The sequence below is a fragment of the Acipenser ruthenus genome, chromosome 4 (genome assembly GCF_902713425.1).
Source record: "Acipenser ruthenus chromosome 4, fAciRut3.2 maternal haplotype, whole genome shotgun sequence".
Taxonomy (NCBI): domain Eukaryota; kingdom Metazoa; phylum Chordata; class Actinopteri; order Acipenseriformes; family Acipenseridae; genus Acipenser; species Acipenser ruthenus.
The window spans coordinates 32656508-32682078 of NC_081192.1; the positions used below are offsets into that span (position 1 = coordinate 32656508).

General features: G+C 36.5%; 1 protein-coding gene across 6 annotated transcripts in view; it reads left to right on the forward strand.

Annotated features, from left to right (window-relative positions):
* Window positions 1–25571, forward strand: part of LOC117400173 (kinesin-like protein KIF13A) — a 122134-nt gene that overhangs the window by 52743 nt on the left and 43820 nt on the right. For 5 of the 6 annotated variants that reach the window (XM_033999649.3, XM_034920320.2, XM_034920339.2 and 2 more), the window contains exons 5-7: window positions 13389–13481; window positions 15255–15435; window positions 21732–21819. In XM_033999649.3, the coding sequence (XP_033855540.2) occupies window positions 13389–13481; window positions 15255–15435; window positions 21732–21819 (362 nt within the window). Of the gene's footprint in view, window positions 1–8112; window positions 8138–13388; window positions 13482–15254; window positions 15436–21731; window positions 21820–25571 lie in introns of those variants that run through there. The other variant, XM_034920346.2, reaches the window with a different exon arrangement.

Genomic DNA, 25571 nt, shown 5'->3' on the forward strand with positions numbered 1-25571 from the left:
GTATGTGAAAACCATACCTGTATTACTGTGTTGAAGTATTAATGCTGATAAACCTGTAAAGGCACTGGAAACACCCATATTGCCTATTAGCAGGGATCCAAAGTGACTTGCAAGCACTTGATCCATTATTAAGCATTTAATAAACCGAAGGAGTACTATTACTGCTCTGATTAGTTACAATTTCAAATTAAATGAATGTGGTTTTCTTGATTTTTATTAAGTTTTCTGGATACGTTGCAAAGCAGTGCTTAAACAATCCACTACAGGAGTCCAAAACATCTCTGTCCTCCTTAAACGTCTCCCCTGAGTTCAAGAATGTGCTCAGAGCAATAAAAGAAGTACGTGCGAAATCTGACAGAAGGAAGCAGAATGGTTACTGACAGGATTGAAGACCCTGTACTGACATTTAACATGTTTAGTACAAGAAGAAAAAGTTTTCTTTCAAAATTATACATTTGTGACCTATACATGTCCGTGGTGTGGAGAACTGGAACTTTTCTTACTCTGTGTTTTGATAATGCTGAGTGAGTAGAATTAAGATATAGTTCAGATCCTCTAGACTCTGTGTTAGGGAAGCACAGCAAAGAAGGTAATTACTTCCTGGATTGGGGAAGTTCACTCCATTCCTGTCTGAAGTCTAGGCAGAAGCTTGAGGTTGTTCAAAATCTCATATCCATCTTTTGGTAAGAAACGGCTTAAAAGGTTTTATAGTGCCGGCCAGTGTTGGACTTGGGGGTGGACGGACTTAACTTAATTTTTTGGAAGGGTGGACGGAGTCCATCCACTATTTTTGGTGACACGCCATTTTTCACACTCCATCTTCATTGTTATTTATCTTGAATAGTAGCCTATTTTGTTTCTCACCAATACTTTTCGTGTTTAATGTTCTTGACGCAGCTTTTGATTTTATTACGTCTGCGTGAGCACTTTAGCGAAACAGAAACTCGAGTTGTACTGAAATTGACGTGACAACTGGTAGAGGGCGATTTCAGTTATTTTTTTTTTAAAGAATGTTATCGCATAATAATAACACGTGTTGATTCAGTTCAACATTTCTAAAATAAACTAAGTGAAAATTAGTATAACAGATGATCTTGTTTTTTCCCTTCCAAAAATGACAAACACTATCCAAACAGATATGAATAATAGCATTTGCTCCAAACAGGCACTGCCTCCCTGCATTCCGAGCAAGATCTCTCGATATGCTAAAAATAACTGTGAAAGCGCATATATACAAAGCAAAATGTGTTTAATAGCATATCAGTGTTTACCAAGACACTGCACATCTGTTTTTACTAGGCTATAATATAAAGCCTTCCGTTCTTTATTTTATTGCATACAAATTGTTGTGTTGTTTTTTATTTGTGACTTGCTATTTTGTCCTATTTTTATTTTATTCTATTTTTTAAATGTTATGCATACAACTTAATACGATGGCTTTGTGCCTTATTGTATATAGGTATAATTTGCAATATATTTTGGTAGGCTCCAGGTTTTTTTTTTGGTGCTTTGATAGCAAGTTATTTTTATATTTTTATTTTTTGTGTACTTTTGATTTTTTTTAAAAAAATTATTATGATTTGCTAAAAGCGTTTATTTTCATTTATTATTTATTATTATTTATTTCTTCGCAGACGCCCTTATCCAGGGTGACTTTCAAGAATCACAGTACAAGTATTAATACAATTAAGAGCAAGATAAAATACAATGACTTCGGTTCTAGCAAGTACAAGTATGACAAAATATGATTCAATAACGGAGCAGATAAGTGTCAGTGATAGTTACACATCAGGATATAATTAAATACAAAATACTACAGATTAAATAACAATTGACAGATTATAATACTCTAAAGTACAGGATTAAATGCAGTAAAATAGGGAGCAGATAAGAGCAAGTAAAGCACATTTAAGGAAGAGTGATAGTGTCCAGAGGGAAAAGAGGAGTTCTACAGGTGCTGTCTGAAGAGGTGAGTCTTGAGGAGGCGCCGGAAGGTGGTCAGGGACTGGGCAGTCCTGACAGCTGTAGGAAGGTCATTCCACCACTGCGGGGCGAGGGTGGAGAAGGAGCGGGCTCTGGAGGCAGGGGAGCATAGAGGAGGGTCAGCCAGTCTTCTAGTGCAGGAGGAGAGGAGAGGTCAAGTGGTGGTGTAGGGAGAGATGAGGGTCTGGAGGTAGCTGGGTGCAGTCTGTTCAAGGCATCTGTAGGCGAGTACAAGAGTCTTGAACTGGATGCGAGCGATGATCGGGAGCCAGTGGAGTGAGCGGAGCAGTGGAGTTGTGTGGGAGAAGCGAGGCAGAGAGAACACCAGGCAAGCAGCGGAGTTCTGGATGAGCTGGAGCAGACGGGTGGCGGACACAGGGAGGCCTGCCAGGAGGGAGTTGCAGTAGTCTAGGCGGGAGAGTACCAGGGCCTGGACCAGGAGCTGGGTGGCGTAGTTGGTGAGGAAGGGTCGGATTCTTCGTATGTTGCTCAGGAAGAATCAGCAAGTGCGTGCCAGAGTGGAGATGTGCTGGGAATAAGAGAGGCAGGGGTCCAGGGTGACTCTGAGGTTCTTAGCTGAGGAGGAGGGAGAGAGTGTGGTAGATTCCAGAGGAATGGAGATAGAGAGATCAGAGGATGGGGAGGAGGAGGGAAAGAAAAGGAGGTCAGATTTAGAGAAGTTGAGTTTGAGGTGATGCGAGTGCATCCATTAAAGTGCATTAATTAAAAAGAAACAGCACTCAAATACAGTGGGCTACAGTAACTTTCATTTTTTATAAAATAAAAGCATTTAGAATAAACCTTCAACATATCACATGTAGGTTTAATGTTAGACTAATACATATAATGTAACTTAGTAGTAGATGTCTTGTGCACCTAAGAGTCAGGTAATGCAGAAGTGTAGTCCGGTCCCATTATAGACGGAGCTCTTCAGCACGGCAGCAGATGGTGATTGAGGAGCTGAATCAGTGTTGAATCTCGCTGTCAAGAAGCATGATGTGAGAAAGCTGGCTGCCCTTCACGTCAGTCCAACATTAGTGATGTGGATTTATTTCATTTGTGGTCTTTTATTCTGTTTAGAAAGGCATTAGGTATTGTTGTAATGAGTACTGTTGAGACAGGTGGTTTTGTTTGTTTTTAACCTTTGTACACATTTTGCTCTTTTTACGTTTTCAGCCAGTGTTATTTAAATTGAATTATTAAAACATCAAATTTTCATAAACCCCCTCGATTTTTTTATCAGTTAATAATCAATTAGTTTACATGAAGACATTCTGATAGTATTAACATGTTTCCAACCATCCTGCTTAGCCGACCGTGGACGGGAGCTCCCAGGGGGCGGCGCTCAATTGGCCAAGCATCGCCCGGGGGGAGGGAGGGTTAGGTCGGCCAGGGTGTCCTCGGCTCACCGCGCACCAGCGACCCCTGTTGTCTGGCCGGACGCCTGCAGGCTTGCCTGTAAGCTGCCCAGAGCTGCGTTGTCCTCCATCGCTGTAGCTCTGAGGCGGCTGCACGGTTAGTCTGCAGAGTGTAAAGAAGCGGGCGGCTGACGGCACACGCTTCGGAGGACAGCGTGTGTTCATCTTCGCCCCTCCCGAGTCAGCGCAGGGGTGGTAGCGGTGAGCTGAGCCTAAAAATAATTGGGCATTTCAAATTGGGGAGAAAATAATAAAAACTAATTGGCAAGGACTAAATTATTAAAAAAAAAAAAAAAAAATCTTGTCCAACCGTCCTGCTCTGATCCTCTTTAATCATGTTTTGTGTTTTAAATAGTTGTTATTAGATATTAGAATATTGACATTTTTGGAGAAAATTCTATCTGGCTTGGCATGCAGCAATAATATTTCTTCAAATATAAAATATCGTCGAATATACAGACTCCTCGGGCGTTGTGTGGCACGAGACGAAGTCGAGGGCCTCCAACCCTGGAGAAGTTTGTATATTCAACATATACATATGCACACAAAGGGCCTTACAGGTCAAACAGTGGATTTAAAACAGTGGATACCAAAAGCTGATTGACAAATATCCTAATCGTTTAAAAGAGGTTATTGCTAAAGGTGCCTCAACTAGGTATTAATTTCATTTTCCTTGTCAGGGTAGCAGTACTTTTTGAATTAGCATTTTTTGAGTTTTGCATTTCTTGTAACTTTTTCTGCATCCACAAAAGCAAAACTTTTGCTACAAAAGATTTTTCCTATAATTGTTTGTTTTTTAACTGAGAGAGAGAGAGAGAGAGAGATAGAGAGATTGATTTACATTCCCACTGATGGAGCTTTCTTTAACCTGATTGCCTATGAGAACAGATGAGAGCTTGGGCTGTACAGTTAAACAATGTTATTGTTACTTTTACAGATATCACAGCACATGATGTCGCACTACAGCAATAAGTAACGCAGAGCTCTATTTTTTCAATTGACTAGAGGTTTTTATTTTTTGTTTAGTAAATACAGTAAGTGAGTTCTTGCTGCACTGGAAATAAACCTCTGTTGACAGATATAGAGCTGTTAGGCAAATCGGAACATGTGAAGGACAAATGCTGACTTTCCAGTCTGTAATTGTTTTGCCAGTCATAGCCAAATAATTCTCCTGAGGTCCTGGGTTTCCTGGAAATAATGCTACATGACCTTAAATCTATATCTGTTTCAACATCAGAGAGTTTAAGAAACTGCTTCAAATGGAGTGAATGGCAATGTGTTTAAGGTATTTACAAAAATGAGGGCTATTCTACAAACAGAAAGGCTCAACATAGGACCTCTTTCCAAGGCCTGCCTATTGTTCGACAATAATTTGTTATTATAAAAACACATTATTCATTAGTGAATCATTAGTTTGCATGAAAAAGACGTAAAACAGAACTGTAGGAGTGGAACTTGGGACTAAGTCAGAACACTTTCCTGTAGGGAATAGGGCTATTATGGTCAATGAGTTTTTATTGTTCAGTAGGAATGGCTGCATTGCCAACTTTACAAACTGCAGTAAAGCATATGTACCGTTCACACTTGATTGTTATTGATTTTGCCAAATTCACAAAGAAGCATAATGTAGTGACCAACTCCCGTAATTAACTTGAGCTTTGTTCTTTATCAGGCTTTATTAACCCGTTATGTTTTCTTTGAAAAAGATCAGAACACAAGCTGTATTTATGTAATTTGATACATTACTTTAGTGGTTAACACAATTAGAGTAAGTTATCAGAACAATATAGTTAAATATCAGTTAAAAATGCTCCAAAAAATTACAAAGTAGCCTGTCCTCAAATGAGGACAATGGCACTTAATAGCTAATTTATTGTTCTTTTAATACTTTGAGGCTGGGGTTGAACTCTTTGCCAGAATTCTGTATTATGAAATTGAATTGACCTTGCACTATCTCAATAGTTGCATTATACTGTATGTAGCAATACTTAGAAATTGTACAAGTGCTGTAACAAACGCCAAGACATTGTGAAAGACTTAAGGCTGTTGCCCACTTGAGTCTGTTCCGTCATTTATCATCCGTCATCCGAAAAAGCCGTGTGTCAATCCATCGCACACTAGAGGCATTAATACCGTACTTCAGAGCGCTGATGTGCAGTGGAGGCTGTCTAGTAAATATACCTAGTTTTCAGTATTAAAATATCAAAAACATCATAATGGATTTGTAATTTTGTAACTCCATTTCCGTTCTGCCTTGCGACAGTCATTTGACAGATGGCATTGTAATCCAAGGGGCAATACGCTTAGAAAAATTCTCGTTCTAACTGGAGCCACAGTCTCAAGAGTAGTTGCTAAATGTCAATTATATCCATCAACTAACTCATTGATAGATGAAGAATTATCAGAAATGAGTAGTGATAAACCTACTATTTCCGAGAACATTTTAGCAGATGAAGAATTAAGAAAGTGTTTCTTAACAGTACGTACCATAATGTTTCTCGGTAAGGGCAAAATAGCCTCAATTAAAATGCAAAAATAATTTGAAACAGTATAATGGAAGTATATATGAACATGTAGTTGTGTGTCTTGTCTTGTTGTGCTGATCCGAAAAGCAGATATGCCCTTTCAGTCTTCTGAAGGAGCTCTAGATATGCTTAAAAAATGCTAATGAGGTTTGACTCCTTGGGAAGACTTGCAGGCGTTGGACATAACTTTCAGTGTAGTGTTGGGCCACAATGTGCATGTTTCTCCATACAGTGGAACATTGCATAACCGCCCTGATCAATAAACCACCTCGCTAAATAAATAAATACATATTAAAAGTAGGCTATGAGAGTAATGGCATTGGCAGCAAATGCAGCTTTCGTGATGGAAAGCTGCATTTGCTGCCAATAGCAATCAGCCTTTTGGTGCATTCCCCTTTAAGAGAGGCGGGCTGTGTGCGTGTCAGTCAGCTGCATGTAGCAGTGATGTTTCAATACACCAGTCGAGAAAGCTTTTTTTTGTGCAATGCATTTATATGATGGAACACGCGCTTGCAGATATTGGCAGCGTGTTGTAGCTTTTAAATGCATTTGAATTAAACAAAGAAAGCTTCATAAACACAAAGCTTACTGGCCGATTGTTTAAAATAGCCAAAGAAATATTTAAACTGAGCTGCTTATCGGCTGTTTGCAATATCAAGAAAGACTGTGACAGAGATATTTAGAAAGCAGAACCAGTGAGGCAGAGACTTCTAGAGTTAAGAAAGAAGCCATCAGTTGCAGTTTACTGTACATTTACCATTTGTTTTGTATTTTTAATTTTTTTTAAACTTTGCGTGTAGATGGCTTATAGCAAACTGAATAGCAACACTGTGTATTTATAGCCTAATTAATCTCTTTTACGTTTGCTTACTTTTAAAGCAAAAAATGTCTCCATGTTTAAAGCAGTTTGCGTGTTTTTGTTCACTAACCTATTTATGCATGTGTAAATGCTTTTTCTATAGATGTTCGCAAATCCAACTTTTTCACATATCCGCCTATACCCTAGTCCACAGGGGGTCGGATATGCGACGTTGTACTCTATTTAAGCAGTGAAGGGAGTAGATTTCATTGGCTCCTTCCCAGCAATTTTGGAACATGAATGCTGTAATAAATTGTAACTTTGCAAAAGCTGTCAGTGTCATTGGCTTGGATGCTGGAATAGCCTTGGAAAGCTTAGAACTGTATTGTGACCAAGGCACATGTCTCTTGTAAAACTTACAAGAATCAAATAAATTACATTTTTTGGCCAGTTCTTCAGTGTGCTGACTATTTTGTGGCCAGGTGTTATACCTACCCAAATTGTCCCAGAACCTCCTGGATATCAACATTGTTTGAATACATTCAGATGGTGATACCTATAGCGTGGCTACATGTTGGCTCTGTTCAGCTGTGTGGAGCATTTTTATTTATTTATTTATTTTTTTTTTAAACCCTGTTTAAGCCAGTTGCTTGAGGACTGAGATGTGGTTGGTTCTTGCCAGCTACAGCTGGTAAACCTTAATGGTTATGTCCCCAATACAAGTGAGACTGTGTCTTTAAATAAACAGCTACAGAGCCTCTCTCATGCAGACCCTTTGGTGACTGGTTAATCCAGATTTCACAGCAATTTGTTTTTTATTTTTGTAGAGTGTGTGTGTGTGTGGATATAATTCCTAGTATATGCCCTTAGAATGTTTTGTAAACGCATCATTAAAACAAATCAAACAATATCACTCCACCAGTTTTATTTGTAACAAAATGTCATTTAAAGGAGATTTCAACCTTTTTAATAACTGAAGAATGGCTGTCCACACTTACCGGAAAATAATAAGAGCTCCTCCGACATGTCTACTGACGCTGTAAAAGCAGTACAGAGAGGAGTACTGTCGGACAAACCTGAAAAACCTACTTCTACTAGCAGGGTGGTCAAATGTATTTTTAGATTTAAACCAAAAAAATAAATAAATAATGGATTTTATTAATTAGTTTTATCCTAACCTAATATCTGAAAACCAAAAACCATTAAAAAAAAACAAAAAAAAACAAAAACCTTATCATGCCCACAGATCAGGTTATGATTTAATTGAAAGTCAATCTTGGATTGACAATACAAATATATTAAAACTTGACAGACAGAGGGTGATTGCAGGTGGAAGACACACAGAAGCCCATCCATTTTGAGGCTACATTAGCCAATAGCAATACAGTAGACCTTGGAAAACATGACGAAAGGTAAGCTTTTTTTATTTTTACGTAAATTACATGTAGGGTTAGTCTCCGTAGCCTCTTATGATGAGCATATATGTTGTAAAATTGTTTTGCTGTTAATGTATATGTTCACTGATTTTCTTGATTTAATTTCTTCAAAGCATAATAGCACTGAAACATAACCCATGTGTTTTCATATACCTAACTAAACTCAAGCATGTTAAAATACTGATTTATACAGAATTCTCAAAAGCTAGCACAGCTTCCCATTCTCCATTATTTTACCAAGAAAATACATTACTTTAAATTCATTACATACGTTGATGTTAATAAGATGTTAGGTTTAGTGCAATACAAGGCTTTCTTTTCCGTACTCTAGTACTGATGCAGGTTCCTCACTTGCTTAAAACAGTCACTCAGTGAATGCTAACAACTCTTTGTTCATTTTTTTTATTAAACCCTGAAATGTATTATTAAAAAAAAACCCTGAAAGTGATTTGCTTTTAGTATCCTGAATATTACATCCACTTCAACTACTATGGGGAAAAAGTTAATGCAATAACACTTAGCGGTGATTTCTGCAAGGCCCTTTTGACTGGTGGTGGGGATCCTAAAATCTTGTTCCACATAATTTGGTTCTTTACACATGGCACTTTTTTCATTTATTTTCTGTTAATGCTTTTTTCCCCCCAACCAAAGCAATACAAAGTGGCCATTCTGTGTAAGTAGAATTAAAGATTTGTCACTACTTGTTGTTACTGACTATCAGAGTTTGGGTGGTCTTGGCCTAACCCTGTGTGCTAGAATTGATCAATTTCCCATATTTACTCTTCAGTGAAGACAATAGCACTTGAAGTATGTTTCTGATCCCCTTTAATCACTGGGAAACTCCCTTTACTGTCTTTAATACTGTCTTTGTCTTTCAATTATTTTTCTTCGCAGCTGGATTTAAACCATCATATATCTCTCTCTCTCTCTCTCTCTCTCTCTCTCTCTCTCTCTCTCTCTCTCTCTCTCTCTCTCTCTCTCTCTCTCTCTCTCTCTCTCTCTCTCTCTCTCTCTCTCTCTCTCTCTCTCTCTCTCTCTCTCTCTCTCTCTCTTCCAGATTCCACAAGTGATTGTCGTGTTAATCTTTTTACATTCCTCCTTTGTTCTGTTTTTTTCCTACTTTAAGTTGCTAAATATAACTAAATATAAATAATAAGTAAATATAAATAATAATAGAAGTACAGGGACAAAAAAGGAAAGAAAACAGAAAACACCTCCACCATATAGCACATACTTTTGTGTCAGTGAACTGTCCATTACATGACTGACTCAGTATATACAAATTGTATCTTGGAAGTATAATCTTCAATATATAAAAAACCGCCCTGTAACAAGAACATTTCTATTACAAGGAGATCTGACAGACTTGGATACAATGCTTATACAGTAGTCGGCACTAGACTAGCATATCGAAGACTTCCTACACCAAATTAAGTCATGTCTTCAAAACCTTGTGCATCACTTTCTAAAGGGAACAGAGTTCAAACAAATCTAAAGGTTTGATGAAGAGAAATTCTGCATGACATACAGTACAGCAGATTCTGACATGCGCCAGGTTCCTGCCAAAAACAAATCTGCCCAGTGCCTTGTCTTTTGCTCAAACTCACATCAGTGACCCATATGTCCTCAAATGAATACCAGAATGGTGTAGTGTGCCTTCAAAAAGGAGGGTCAGTGAAAATGCAGACTCGAAATACAACTCCTTCATATAGAGCTACAATAAAAGCACAACAGCTCATGGTAGCCAGTCTCAATTGCAGGATTGTTGGTAGATAATTAACTTCAGTACCTTTCCCTGTCCCAGATTTAGAGAATAATTATAACTAATTATTGGAGAAATAGACTATTCGGAATAATTGTGAAGACCAAAAGTAGTAAAAGAAATATAAAAAAAATAAATGAAGATTACATTTGAAGCTATTTACTCTGACGTAGTTTACTGAAACCAGATCAGGTCAGACCAGGTCATTTTACTTTCCACTGACCTCTGCATATCCTTCAGTCATAGCTTTCACTGTCAAACCAAGTGTTGGTTTCACATCAGTTGGTAAAGAAGTAATTAAACATTATCAGCTGAACATAATATGTATTGTTGTGTAACTTGTGCCCCACACAGTAAGAATGTGTCAGACTTGAACTTTGACATTTTGTTCTGCTTATGGGTTATGACCTAGATCAATAACACTGATATTATTTTAAAGGTACGTTTTTCAAGGGCTTTCCACCAAAAGCAGTGCATTGACACAGGCCACTGGTAAAGGGATCAAGCAACTTCCCCTTGGCGCCTTTCAGCTGAATGACCCTATTAACGTAATGGTGCACAAAACAATCACGTGCATTCCACACTATTATGTTTTTCTTTCTACTATTGGATTAAATTAAAACCTCATATTTTAAAGTTTGTTATTTATTTTTTTAAGTCTTCAGTTTTCATGCACCATTGCCTTGGTAATACTCATGCTTTTGTTCAAGAGATGTGGTGTTTTGTGTGTGTTTTTTATTTTACCCGAAAGATTTTATTGGACAAATGAATAACTATTGGAAATCTAATGAGCTTCAGTACTGTTGTGGCAACTAGGTGTGTAAAATGGCAGCTGGCGTTTGGGAAACGGTACTTGATAGAAAACAGTGGGTATCTGTGTGCTCATTAACAAACCCTCATGGTGGATTCAAAGTTTGGGGTTCAGGGGCCTGTTTCATAAAAGTTCTGTGATTGCGATGTGCTTGCACGGACGAAATCGCAAGTGCTGTCGCTTGTGATCACTCTTGCGATCTGCGTTGAGAAAAATCAGTAACTCTGTAATCGAATACGTATTTGCGTACAATGGCAGGTATGCCAAGGAAAGCCAATTTTTAGAAAGAATAAATTGATACAATTATTGAAATGGTTGGTCAACACAAATCCATTCTATTCGACAAGTTCTCAAAGTTTGGTCACAAAGAAAAGAAAAAAGCGTCAGGTCATCACGGATGCAGTAAACACTGTTGGGGTGCAGCAGAGAACAGTGGAAAGAAATGGATAGATCTAGTTAGCAGAACGAAATTAAAAGGGAAAAGAAGGAAGATGAGAGACTTAAAATGAGGAGGAAAAATTGTCCAAATAGAATTGAAGTAGCGGTTGGTGGTATTGAAAGAGGATTGGAATAAGCAAAATAAAAAAAGAAAACCCAGATAGCTCTTCCTGCTGCCTTTAACCGTAACATAAGTAAACACATCGTTTGTTATCGAAGTAAGCAATAATGAAAATAAATGAATAATAAATTACACAACTTGTTAATAAAATGCATTATGATGATGATGATGATCTTACCCACTGTCTCCCAGCATCACATCACAGGTATCTCCACCTGCAAAACGATCGTCAATATCACAATTTGGCCAAATGAAACTACCGTTTGTACACCCAGGGTATCGAATGACAGCATCTAACATAGACATGTTGACATCGGAGATGGCTTGAATATTAACAGAATTAAAACCTTTCCTGCATATGTACAGGTGCTTCACAGCAGGGGACAAAATTGGTATTTGAGATCCATGTTAATAAATACATTTGAATTGTGATGTTATTTTAATATAATTATATTTTTTTACTATTGTTTGAAACTCAATATTAGTTCAGCCTGCGCAGTAAATTGACTTCCGGTTTAATAATGAGCTGATTTATATACATTTTTTTTTAGTTTTTTTTAGTTTTTGTTTCAAATTTCTTTGTTCAGTTAAAACTGATTTAATACAATCCATTTAGATTTGTTTCTTCTGTTTTTATCTAAAAATACTTTTGACCACACTAAGATTAGTTCCCTTTTCAAGTACTAAATGTAACTATTACCTAATGGGTGTTTACCTTCTAAAGACCCCGAAACCTAAATAGTCTATACCAAAGACTCTCGGCCAGCCCCCAAGTGTATAAGGAACTGCACACACAGATCTCCGTGCCATTTTTGTGGAGGGCGCAAGTTGACTCGCTCATAGGCAGTCCTGTGTCTGCTATCCATTTGGACAGCCTCTTTTAGACAGGGCTTGACCATGGGACTTTGCCCCAAAGCAGACAAAAAATTGTGCGACTGTCTCCAACTTTTCATCCTGTCAACATAATACGCTAGGGCCCGCACTGGACAGAGCGTATGGAGCTGCCGCTCTCTGTCAATATTGAGGCAGTCTTCAGCAAAAAAGCAGCATTGGTACGGAGCGTAACCTCAAAAATGAAGCAGGCTTTCACAATTGAGAATGCCGGCATCTCACTCACCCGCTTTGTGGAGGTGATTGCAAGTAACAAAGACGCTGGGAGCGATAAATTTCAGTCAAAATCGCCAACTTCGCAGCCTGCAAAAGTTTTATAAAACCCAAATTTTAATCTGCGAGGTGCCTGCAACTGTGATTCAGCACAAATTGCTTTTATGAAATGGACCCCTGGCCTGTAGAACAAATAATGGAAACAAAGGAATAAGCACAAGTTCACTCAGCCTTACAGTTTGACCAGCATACCTCAGCAGTATTGTCTGCTTAAATAGGTGTGGTATTACTTTTTGTTCTTTACATGTGATTTCTGACAACAAAACTGTGTGTTATTAGTGTCTCCACCCATGGTGTTGTGTACAGATCTATTTAAACATGTGGACATGCCACAACTCTAAACATATGTTACACCCTGTTTTTTGTGGTTTATCTTAAACTAAAATGCATCATCCACTTGCAAGGCCTGTCACTGAAGCAGTTAAGGATTCTCATCATGGCCTTTGCTAAGCAGCTGCTCAAATTGTTTGTGGTTTGTTTAATGCCATGCTGGTATTTAAAATTCCATGGTGGATTTAGCAGTCTATCTAAGTTCGAATCTGCTTTTTGTAGAAATTCACACAGATCCCTGTTTGACGTTAACCTTTTCAACCAAGGAAACTATCTAAGACCATAAAAGGCTAAATCTGTGACCTTAAAGTTTGAGTTCGCAGACAAATACAGTAATGTTGGAAATCAATAAATACACCTACTAATCTTTTATGTGAGCATAATAACCAAAGTATTGATTTGATATACTGCTGCCCTCAAACTATTTGTGTGAACGATTTAGCAGTTATTTACTGAGAAAAAAGTGTTTGTTAAAGAGTTTCTAGAGAGTCATTGGATGCACTGTGTATACACAATGGAGAGTGGAACATAGGGTTTATATTTGTACAACAGTAAAAATAAATTTATTTAATTGTGAATGATTTTTTTTGTGTTTTTACAGGTCAAGAAGTAGTATTTAAGTCCCTTGGAGAAGGGATACTTGAAAATGCATTTCAAGGATACAATGCCTGCATTTTTGCCTACGGACAGACAGGTAAGAGATTACCACAGTCATTTCTTTGTCATGTTTTTGGGGTTAGGCAAACAACTGAGAGGTGTTTAAGTGCCCCCATGTGAATCAATCAATGGCATAATAATCTGGGTTGATACTCCTGGGTTATTATGGCTAAATAAAATGCCTAGACTCGGTCTAAACAGACATAGTCAATTCTCGTTAATACACATCTCCAGGGACCAGCGAAGAAAATCGTATTATCAGACGTATAATCTGTCAGTTTTTATTGAAGTTACAGTAACACTGAAATCAAATTTCAATTACAGTGCAATGAAAAGTTTTATACATTTTAAAAGTACTGTGCATTTTATTGAACACAGAGTTGAAGTGAAGTTTTAAAAAGTATACATTACAAGTGAACTCCATGTCCCATTCTGGTCACGGGATTTTTAAACCACAAAGCAAGGCGTCCTCCTGTATTATTGCATCCTGGTTTTTCAGATTGGTTGACCAAAGTGTTTGCAGGAATGTTGAAATGTACAGCAATATGTTACTTTTTCTTGTACAGTGGTGCATTATCCACCGCTTTCAACACCTCCACTTTTTTGCGCTACTACATGGAAGTGGCATTGATAAGTGAGCACTATGGCAACTCGAAATGCATCATATTATTATTTATTTTTTAACAGACACCCTTATCCAGGGCGACTTACAATTGTTAAAAGATATCACATTATTTTTACGTACAATTACTTTATTTTTTTACATACAATTATCCGTTTATACAGTTGGGTTTTTACTAGAGCAATCTAGGTAAAGTACCTTGCTCAAGGGTACAGCAGCAGTGTCCCCCACCTGAGATTGAACCCACGACCCTCAGGTGAAGAGTCCAGAGCCCTAACCACTACTCCACACTCCACATAGGATCAGTAGCCCCAAACAGCACTAAAATACAGAACAGAGGCATTAATCTGGATGCAAGTTAATACATTTCCCAATATCCTTTGCACTCAGCTGTTCAAACAATGGTGATTTGTTTTAATCAAATTGTTCTTCCCTGGGGATAATTTGCACTAACAGGAAATACGTTTTAAGTGTATTCGTATTTTAAAAAGTATTTTTCAATAAGCAACCCGTTAAATTTGGCTGGGATCATGTAGAAAATTTGTACTTTCAGGACATACATCTGATCCAAGTTCATTTTTAAGGAAAATTGACTGTATATTGTTTGTAGGACTAATTACAGATGAGCCGTTTTCATTCAACTTATCTGAATTTCAGGCCCTAGATATGTAAATACAGTAGGTTACATACATTTCCGTGTTTTAATGATTTACTTCCTATTTATTTTGGCATCAAACAAAGTGGGAATAATGTTTCTGAGGGAGTGGGCTAAAATAATACTGGAATAGCATCTTAATTCCTTCAGCCAAAAGCCAGTTGCATCACCGTTTGTTCGAAACATTCTTGCATCTAACAGGAGTCCAATGTGGAGACATACAGTAGCAGTGATCTGTTGTCTCTTACATGAAGTAATGCGAGAAGTTGAGTTGTAGCATGCAAGTGGATTAGATCGTGTTAAGAGACTAAAGATGCCGTGTCAGAGGGCTCTAGCATTGGAAACATTAGCTTTTTTTCCCCCCTGGCTGCCCTTTCCTTACAGCAGGCCTAAAAACAGCAGTTCTTGATATTTGACACTGTAGTTAGATGATGGCAAGATTCCTTTCAGAGTTTGTGAAAAGTATCCTTGCTACTCTCACTACATAAGTCTTCCCTTTGTGTCCCCTTCTTTAATTATTCATTTTTCTTCAGGTTCGGGCAAGTCTTTCTCAATGATGGGCACTGCAGATCAGCCAGGCCTTATCCCTCGCCTCTGCGGTGCTTTGTTTGAACGGGTTTCTAAAGAAGGAAACGAATCGCACTCTTTTAAAGTTGAGGTTTCCTACATGGAGATCTATAATGAAAAGGTCAGGGACCTACTGGATCCTAAAGGGTGAGTTTTGGGTCAACACCAGCCCCTAAATGAAAAGCCCCTTGCAGAGGTGCATAAGCTATTTTGACAGTTACTGTACATTTTAGTATCCGTTGTCTGTATGACAGGTAGGTTCAGTTGTGTGTGAAACAGTTCCCAGTAAAGCTACGTAACTTTTTTTGAAGGTTTATATGGCATACCTGCAGTAAAACAGTATTAAAAGCACATTTGAGCTAATTAAACTAATTACTGGTAGTATTATTTCTGTAATCTGTCTTTAAACAACAAGTTGTGAGACAAATTAAATAACCTTTTTAGGAATTTACAGCTATGACCAAAAGTTTTGCATCACCCTATAGAATTAACTGATTTTGCTTCATAAAGTTGAATGAAACATGCTGAATAATGTTATGTTAATATATTGAATTACATACCACTTTATAGTTTTCCATATACTTAATGAAAAACTGGCAAATTGAAAAATGTGACATTTCGAAATACTGTACTACTGTTATGGCTTCCGGTGGACTTTTGCGATATCCTTTTGTAGTTTATTTGATTTACATGATGTTAATCTAAATTATGTTCATATTATGTTCCTAAAATTCTATGTGATGCAGAACTTTTGAATATAGCTGTATTTGGCCTTCATTAAAATCTAAAAACCGAATGACTGGGCAAAACCAAGCCGGGTTGTAAAACAGATGCAGATCATTACACTGTATAAGGAAAGTTATTCCCAGAATTCAGATGTTTAATTTAGGTACAAACAAGCTTTCTTTTGTATACAATGTACTTGTTAACTAAACAGAACACCTGTTTTTATTTCACTCACACACAAACACTGTTATTTTGTTGTTCTGCCATCCTCATTGTCAACTAATCACTGTACACCATGAACGTTCATTGTTCACTTTTCACTTTTTGTTTTTTCTTCCACCAGAGGTCGTAAAGTTTTATTTTGTGGATTTTATCAAGCTCCAAAGATATTACCAGAAGTGTGCTAAACAATGTTTACTGTCTTAATGAGGTCTATTCAATTGATCTAAACGGTGCTGCATCTAAATACCTTTCTTGTATAAATAATTAAAACAGGTATTTCCTATATTTTTGCAGACAGAAATATACAAAAGTCACTTGCATGCACTGTTGGATATTTGACTTTCGTAACCTTTGCCATATTTCAGATATCTAGTGTGTAGATATAATACGGTATATATCACTATCAATTTTGAACTGGCTGAAATATTTTTTGATACCCTTTGTTTTATATTTTTACAGCATGAAAGTTTTCTGTGTTTGTCACATTATGTCACTTCCACTGCTGGTCTGAGCCTATAGAGTAAATTCATCAAAATAACCCTAAATAACTTTTTGTAAACCCAGTGATGAAAATGATCTGAACATGAATTACACATGTGGAAAAAAAGATTTTGGAGATTCAGTTTTCCCCAATATATTTTAACCAGAAAGCTTACTGTGTGTAATTCTTCTTCTGTTAGTCTTGTAACACATTATGGTACCATAAAATTAGGAATCCCAAAAAGAAACTGGTCAAAGCAAAATGTTTAACACATATTTAAACTGACGTTACAGATGCACTAGTTTACAAATGTTCTAACTTTTAAGATGCGTAGTTCTTTTGTTGCTTCGCTGTCTGGCTTTAAAAACTGTTTACATTCTCCTACATTTTGTCTTGCTTGCTTCCCAATGTAGGTTGTGTGTAAATATCTCTGAGACTTCATTTACTTTCTTTCAGAAATGCTGTTTACTGGCTTGAGTATAAAGCGGCCTGACAGAAAACAGATGTGTTTTGGGGTTGTATTAATATACTAAGCCTTTCGACTTGGGGTTTACAGTAAACAAATGTGTTATAACAAATATAGTTCAAAAATATTATAAGTAGTTTAATCATGGATTGGATTATTTTTGTTCTGATAGAATAAATTATTATTTTAAAATATATTATTTGACTTCATTGCTTTAAAGCAAATTAAATTCAAACAACCAAACAGCTTTTGTATTTAGAATTTTTTTTTTTTTAATGTGCACAGTAGTTTTAAAGTGTATTCCCATTTGAGTATAACATAGAAATGTAATGCTGAGCAATGCTTTTCCCTTCGAACCAACGTGTATTTGGTGACAAATTTTATTTTATTTTTTGGGGCTTGGAGAAGGTTTAAATGTAAACATGCAGAGCAGCTGTTCGCACATTGAGTAATGGAGGAGGGCCTAAAAATGCTTCTCATTTTGCATCTGTCAGAAATGTTGGCTTGTGGGAGGGTTCAGGCAGACAGATGTTTGTTTTCAAGCATCTGTGAGCTAATTATTTTAATTGGGGACACTGATTGAATCTTTAACCGCTCCTGTGGGAATACATGTGAGAAACCCTGTGAAGCGTGTTGAACCGTTGTAATAGTGCATACTGATGCACGTCACACTTCACATTAATCCATATATCTGTAGAGCCGCTTACCCCATTGTCATGAAACTCGGCATTAACATTATTTATCTTAAGGTGATGACAGTGTCCGATTCCAGGGAAGTTTAGATGTGACTGTACATACAAGTATGTTGATATATGTCACAGTCATTAACTTTTTCATCATACTGACAGCTTTCATTCTGTTAGTATCATTCTGTTGATGTTACTAACATAATTGTTTAAACCAGTCTTCCAATTTTACTCTTGAAAATTAAAGTTAACAGAAAGAATTTGAAATAATGTTTGCCAGGGCAATGCCGAGTAGAATCATACTTCACAAAGTAAGTCTAGACCAGGGTTGGGGTCAATTCCGAATGTGTTGGTAAACTCCAATTCAATTCAATAATTGGAATTTTGAATTTGAATTGGAAAAATCCTTCAGGATACAGAATTGGGATTTGAATTGGAATGAAAGGAAATAGAATATAATTCCATGAAATTCCATGAAATTTCACTCATTTTAAAAAGGTTGAATGCCACATTTATACATCACTATAAACAATACTGTTTAAAACTTTTAAAAATGAGTGGCATTTAACAACATAGGAGTGAAAAACAAAATGATTAAATAAAAGATGAATAAAGAAAAACTAATAATTAAGGACTAATATAAAAGTGTAAAGTATATAGTATAAAATAAATGTGGCATTTGACTTTTTAAAATGAGTGGAATTTCATGGAATTTAATTCTAGTTCCTTTCATTCCAATTCAAATTCCAATTCTGTATCCTGAATTTTTTCAATTCAAATTCCAATTCTTGAATTGAATTGGAGTTTACCAACAAATTCCAATTCCATTCGGAATTGACCCCAACCCTGGTCTAGACCCACACTGCGTTGCACCATCCTCATTTTGAGTGACATAAATCAAAGATTCAGATAGAGCAACCCACTGTGTAGTGCCTTCTGTTAAATGCAATCCAGTATTTTACTATGCATGCCGGTATTTAAAAGCTTATATTTATTTCCTATGTTATAGGGGTTTGAAATAATATAAACATTTGGTTATTGCTGGTTGTGTTGCTGTTGCTTGAAGTTTTTACTGCTGCATATTGAGATTTACTGTGACTTTTCTGGGGAACATTTAACTATAGAAAAAATAAAACTATAAATACTGTTTTTGCATTAATAGTATAGACTACCCCATCTTATTTAGTTATGTATATTTATTTATGACAAGTCTGTGTGTGAACACCCAGCAAGTGAACAAGTAGAGCAATGGGTCTTTCTTTCTTTCTTTCTTTCTGCTTAACTGTATGACCGGGCCTGACCCGAAGCCTTCAACCTGTTACATTCCAACAACTTGTCCACAAGTTCCAGAAAAGCTTTAGGAGTTGATTTGCAATCAAAAGGAAATCGAACAACACAAAATAAGTTTGTCTTCTGCAAACTTATCGGCAAAAATACCATTACTCAACATCTGTTTCTTAACATTGAGCAAATGTTCATTTCAGAAACAGAAAAGCAGGACTTTTACAAGTAAACAATGTTTCTTACCAATCGAAATAAACTTCTCTGTGTCATGGTTACACTGACCTTGATGAAACTAAATAAAAATAAATACACTTATCGTATTATCAAGCTTCACAGCTTGCTGCCCTTAGCAGGATGTGTGTTTCTTAAAGGCTTGTTTTTCTTGGATCTACCAAGACGTTGCACTCGGGAGCAGCACTGGGGCTCTGGTTATGTCACATGCCAAAATGTGGTCTGCTGTGTAGGTGGAAAGTGAAAGTACTGATTTGTATTGATTATTTATAGGGCACTGGGCTATAATTTTACTTTCTAAAAACATAGTTAACTGCCATTAGAGGCTTAACCCTTTAAGGATCAATCACAATATACTCCTGTACAACTTGGCCTCTGGTGTGTTAATGTAATAAAAATGACACTATATATAAAATAATAAATTAAAATAATGTTTGTGTGTTGAGGTTAATTATCCTGCATGATTGTCCGCCAACGGCATTCCTTTCAGCCCATCAATGGCCTGGTTTGTCTAGGCCTCAGCAGAGGAGTAACAGTAGGGTGACCATATGACTCGATGTTCAGCTGGACAGGTTTTTAATTTGCGTTGCAATGCATTCTGGTTGTTTTCCGCGTATCCTAATAAGAGACAGGTATAAACTGAATGTATTGCTGTGTTACAAAAATAAATAATTAAGCAATAAAGCCATATAGTATCTTTTAAGTAAAGTTTGTGAACGTGGCAACTTGTGTCTCTGATGTCTCTACAATATCCAGAGCCTAAAAACACAAACAGGACAATATAAAATAATTATAGAGTTTTATAGAGCACTTTGCTTTTTTTCTTTTTAATACACAACCAATAATTAAGCCTTAATTGTGGTTTTCTGTTTATAGATATTTTTCAGCTTTTGGAGTCTATTGAAATTACTGTATAATCCACTTCATTGAAGCAAGAACAAAGGGCTCCAGAGTCTCGTAATCTTGCCCAGGGTGGCTGTTAAATCTATTATGCTGAAATAATAGTGCACAATGAATCGGATTAACTGCTCATCAAGTGTTGGGATTTTGGGTAATGTGAATGATATAATATAGGTCTTTCATTACTGTAGCTGCATTGTCACCAGCATCTACAGGGGGTCTAAGATGGGCTGTTTCAAATAAATCTTGCTGTTGTAGAACATGTGGAATACCAGTGGCTACCTCCAGCAAGTGTATTAAATCGTGGTGTCAGTCTTTGAAAACCCATGTCTAGGTGGAATCCAGCAGTGCCCAACAAAAGACTCCCAACAGAAAGTGTATGCTTCTGAAGAAAGCTAGCTAATACTCTTATGTGGTGAAGCACAACTGCCTCTTTTCATTGGCAGTTGAGAATGATTGTACTGCATGACTGCTCAATGTTTCTTTCTTTTTACATGCAAATATAGTACAGGCAAAAAATATGACCCTACACAATTGTTCTATTCTGTATTTATTGCACAAGATAAAATAATTAGAGCAGAAATAATTTTAAAAATTACATGGAGGGGATCTGTTGGTGAAATATTGCCATCATATTGTCTTCCCTGAAATGAGGACACAGCGTTTAATGCACGCTGCCATTTTGTATAATATATTAACTAGTATAACCAGTAAGGAAAATGTGTTGTAGGAAATTATGCATTACATAAGCAGCATGCAACTGCATTATAAACTTCAATAATGATCTTATTATGTGCCAAACGTGATGGATCAAACAAGCCTGTTTGTTCCCAATTTGTACATTTTTCAGTATCTTCAGGAACTTTCAGTAATGTGTGATGTATTGGAACTGAATGTCATCCAGGGAATCAGATTTTTTTTTTTTTATAATCAAGATTTCACATACCAAATTGTATCCTAACAATTGTGTCTCCGACTCGGCCTGCACAAACTAAACCCTGTCTTGCTCAACTTAAAACGAAATAGATTAAAATAAAGACTGTTGGCCTTGTCCAGTGGGAATTGAACCAAAGTAAAGGCACCTGGGAGATGTTAATATGAGAGAGAGAGAGTAGAGAATGCTTTGGTCTAAGTAACCTAGAGCCTGCAACATATTTTGTCACCTTTGCTTGTAATATCAATGCAACAAGTTAATTTAAATCATTGCCAGATATATAAACTAGAGGTACAACACGTGTATCTGTGTTGCTTAGAATGATTTGTTGGCTAAAATGTTAGCTTACAGGGCCATAAAAAATGTTTTTAAAAAATTGAGATAAGTAGCTGAAAAGGCCTAGTATACATGGTTGAAATTCTTGGACGAGCATATCAATTTCCATGGCAGACCCAAGCTGAATTCTATACTTCCAAGTCTTGATTTCCTTTCTTTGTTTCTTTCTTCACCTAGGAATCGCATCTCTCTGAAGGTTCGGGAGCACAAGGTGTTGGGTCCGTACGTGGATGGTTTGTCTCAGCTTGCGGTCACCTGCTTTGAGGTAGGGTGGAAGGGACAACAAGTTTTGCCGTTCTACTTTGCCCATCGGACAAGTAGTTTTTCTTTATATTTCCTATGTTCATTCTGTTGAAGACTCTGGGTATATTTCTAGAGAGCCATGCAAGTTCTGAAAACTGAATTGTGGAAGTCTAGCACCTACTGTACACACAAACATTTTTAAAGTGTTTACATCCCACCCCTATCACTTCTGATTGGCTAGCTGTGGAAGAAGCTGATCTTCTGTTTGGTTACAAAGAAACCCAATAATGGCTGCCAAGAGAGCCTCTGGCAAGGCACAGACTAATCTTTTAAACTTAAGTTATTTCTGTTTTTTGTAAAAAGTGATGCTGCTTTCTTAATGCATGAACTTGACAATGCAACATCTAGTAAAGTTACAACAACAAAAAAATTACAACGGTTTAAACACCACAGTCGCTAAGGTATTAGCAGATTAGAAAAAAATCATGTTGTGCTATTTACCATATTTACATTTTTTTCGATATAAATGCTATACAGTATTAAAATGTTTTTAATGGTTTGAACAGAAGAGATATTAGTTATTTATTGGACATGCACAATCCATCGAATTTATAAACTATTAAAACATGAAGATTGACACACATATATATATATATATATATATATATATATATATATATATATATATATATATATATATATATATATATATATATATATATAAAATTCATATATATATATATATATATATATATATATATATATATATATATAATTCTAGAAATGAAATGCTTATATATGAGATTGTGTACAATATGTTGCATTTCTTGTTTTAATATAAAATACTGTAAATCTCATGGCAATGTGTTTAGTATTAATGTGCAAGGAAAGAATGTTGTCCTCCCAAAAAAAGTTAGTCATCATGGGACAAGATGTTAGATGAGGAAAAATAGCTGTAAAATGTGGTACACTGTTTAAAAAAAAGTATATAATAGAAATAAACAAAAGAAAAAAATATATTTTGTCTTTGCAGAATTTGATGGAGCCTACTGTAACTATTGCGTGAATTTTGGTTTGTAAAAACAGTACAAAAGACAGAGAAACTTGACAGGTTATACACAAGTCCTTTAAAAAGCTGGGGTTCCGCAGATACAGAAGTAAAAAGAACGTCAAGAAAAATCAGAATTCCACAAAGCAGCAGTAATAGTTGGCTGGTTTTGTATCAGCGATACAACAAACTAAAACACCTGTACATCAGGAGTTGGATTCAGCTTATAGAGAAAGAGTGGATAAAAGGCAGAAGCTGTATTTATATTTGAATAACTCCCAAGAATTGCTTATTATAATTGCACTCAGTATGTTACTTAAATTTACTAGCAAATGTGTTCCAAACTGTACTGAAAGCAACATTTCCTTAAAGTACAGCCCCTTTCACACTGGCATACTCTACACGGGTCGGAACCTACCTAGATAGGACCTGGTGTCATGCGGGTCGGCTACGCGATTTCACACTACTTTTGATAAAGCAGGGTTGGCCCGAAAGCAGCTTGTTACAGACCCGGGTGCGTGGTTTCACACTACATGGTATTGTAACCCAGGTAGCCAGAACCCGGGCCCAGACACTGTCTGTCATGTGATTGGTTCACATCACTGTCAGTCCCGCCGCTTTTCAAAGGAACACCTTTCTCCCCTGCACTCTTCACAAGAGAAAATGGCTGAATACCGATTCTGTGAGTTAACAGAAAATTAATTACAAAACATACTACAAAAGAAAGATGCTCCAAACAGTAAAATGGTGATTAAAACATCACTGTCACTGTTTTCTGACTTTCTGAAATTCAACTTGACGAAAACATATATGACGGGCGGGATATAAACTGGATTATGCAGCAGTCGACAAACAGCATGAACTTCAAAAGCATTTTCTGTTATTTATGTATTTACGTTTATTTATTTGCTTATTCTGTATCAGCTATATTAAAACAAAATATATAGTCGTATTTACGAGCCAACCTTTCCTCACTTATTTTCTTGACTGATTCATTTATTAAATATGTACTGCAGACTCAACCATAGTGGAAAATTAAATGCCCCTCGGGAAGACTATTATTACCTGCGGCTTTGTGCGTTATAGCCCCGTCGGTAACAGTAGTCTTCCCTCGGGTAAATATTGTTTTATTATAGCAGCAGGTATAATAGAAAATATAATATATATATATAATATATTCATTTTTATAAAATAGTTAGTTTACAGATTTCTAGCCCTGGGATCCTGCACTTTTCATTGGAGTGGTATAGTGTCTTGCAAAGTGCAGCATACCTCATATTTTGCTTTGCTTGAGCATGCTTGGTGCCTGTTCCTGAGAGGCTAATAAAGGGTTTCTGAAACATAAACAGAAGAACTTCCTCCCCCTCCCTCCAAATGTAGCAGAATTATGCAAACACAACTCTTGGTTCTAAAATCAGATGGTGTCAAGCTTGGCTAAAAATACTGATGCCAGTTGTACTTCAAAATTGTTCCCATAGTGAGCCCATTTTAGTAGTGTAAGACTACGTCTGTGTTTGCAATACACAGTGAACTGTGATCTATAAAAAGAAAAGACTGACAACAGTGAACTTTTAAATAGTTTGTGATGGATAGATACACCTCTAAAGTTGCTATGACAACTAGTAAGCAAAGCAACCAAGAAGCAAAATGTAGTTATAGGGTCTATAGTGTAGGTCTATAGCACAGCAGCCCTAAGAGTATTTTTATATAAATCGTGTGTAGAAAATCTACCTATCACCGGTCTAGTACATATTATCCTGTGTACAGATTATGTCCCATGCATACAACATACAGCTCCATTTTAAGAAAAAAAATATATGTACTTTGTTTAATAGTAGTATGTGTAAGGAGTCTCTTTGTATATGATATGGAGGAACACATTTAGAGCTGCCAGCTTCGCATTGTTTCTCTTACCCAAACTCACAAGGTGATCTCTTATAGTAACAAGAATGTCTGAGTTATTTTAGATGAGAAGCTTCATAAATCAAGACCATTTGTACTTTCTAGGTTTGGTAGAAAACTATACATGTTTTAATGTTTTAAACGTCTCCTATTGAGACTCAATTTGCTTGTAATGATCTAAACAGCTGCAGATCTACTATAAATAAGCCCTACATCTTTTAAACATGTTATGTTGTGAACCTAGTACAGTTATAAAAGCTGCACAGCAGATTGAATACAAGATTTTGAGCGAGACATGGAGAGCATACAGACTCCTACAATTAAAGTATTGAAACTGAGTTGCAAAATCAGTTTTCTTACCTCTTACTGTCCATATCCTGTGGGGATAATATCCCCTGCCATGGAGACATAGTGGCGACAGTCTGACGTACCCATGTCACCCTTCACGTTATTCCATATATATGGATAACCACTTATCCAATTGTCATGAAAGTTGGCATTAACATTATTTAGCTTAAGTTATTGTGAATTACAGATTCTGGGGCTATATATTTATTGATTGATTGATTGATTTATTGCATTTGTATAGTGCTTCTTATACAAAAGTATCGCAAAGCACTTTACAGTACACAACAGAAAAAAAAGAACAAACCACAATACATTTGTATAGCATGTCACACATACATCTGCCATAATCAGACCATTTAAATAACAGTATACACACAATACAAAAGCAGCAATTTTAAAGTTACATTAAAATCCACTAAGATAAGAAAGCCATTTTATAAAAGTGCGTTTTTAGTCTGGACTTGAAAACTGTAACG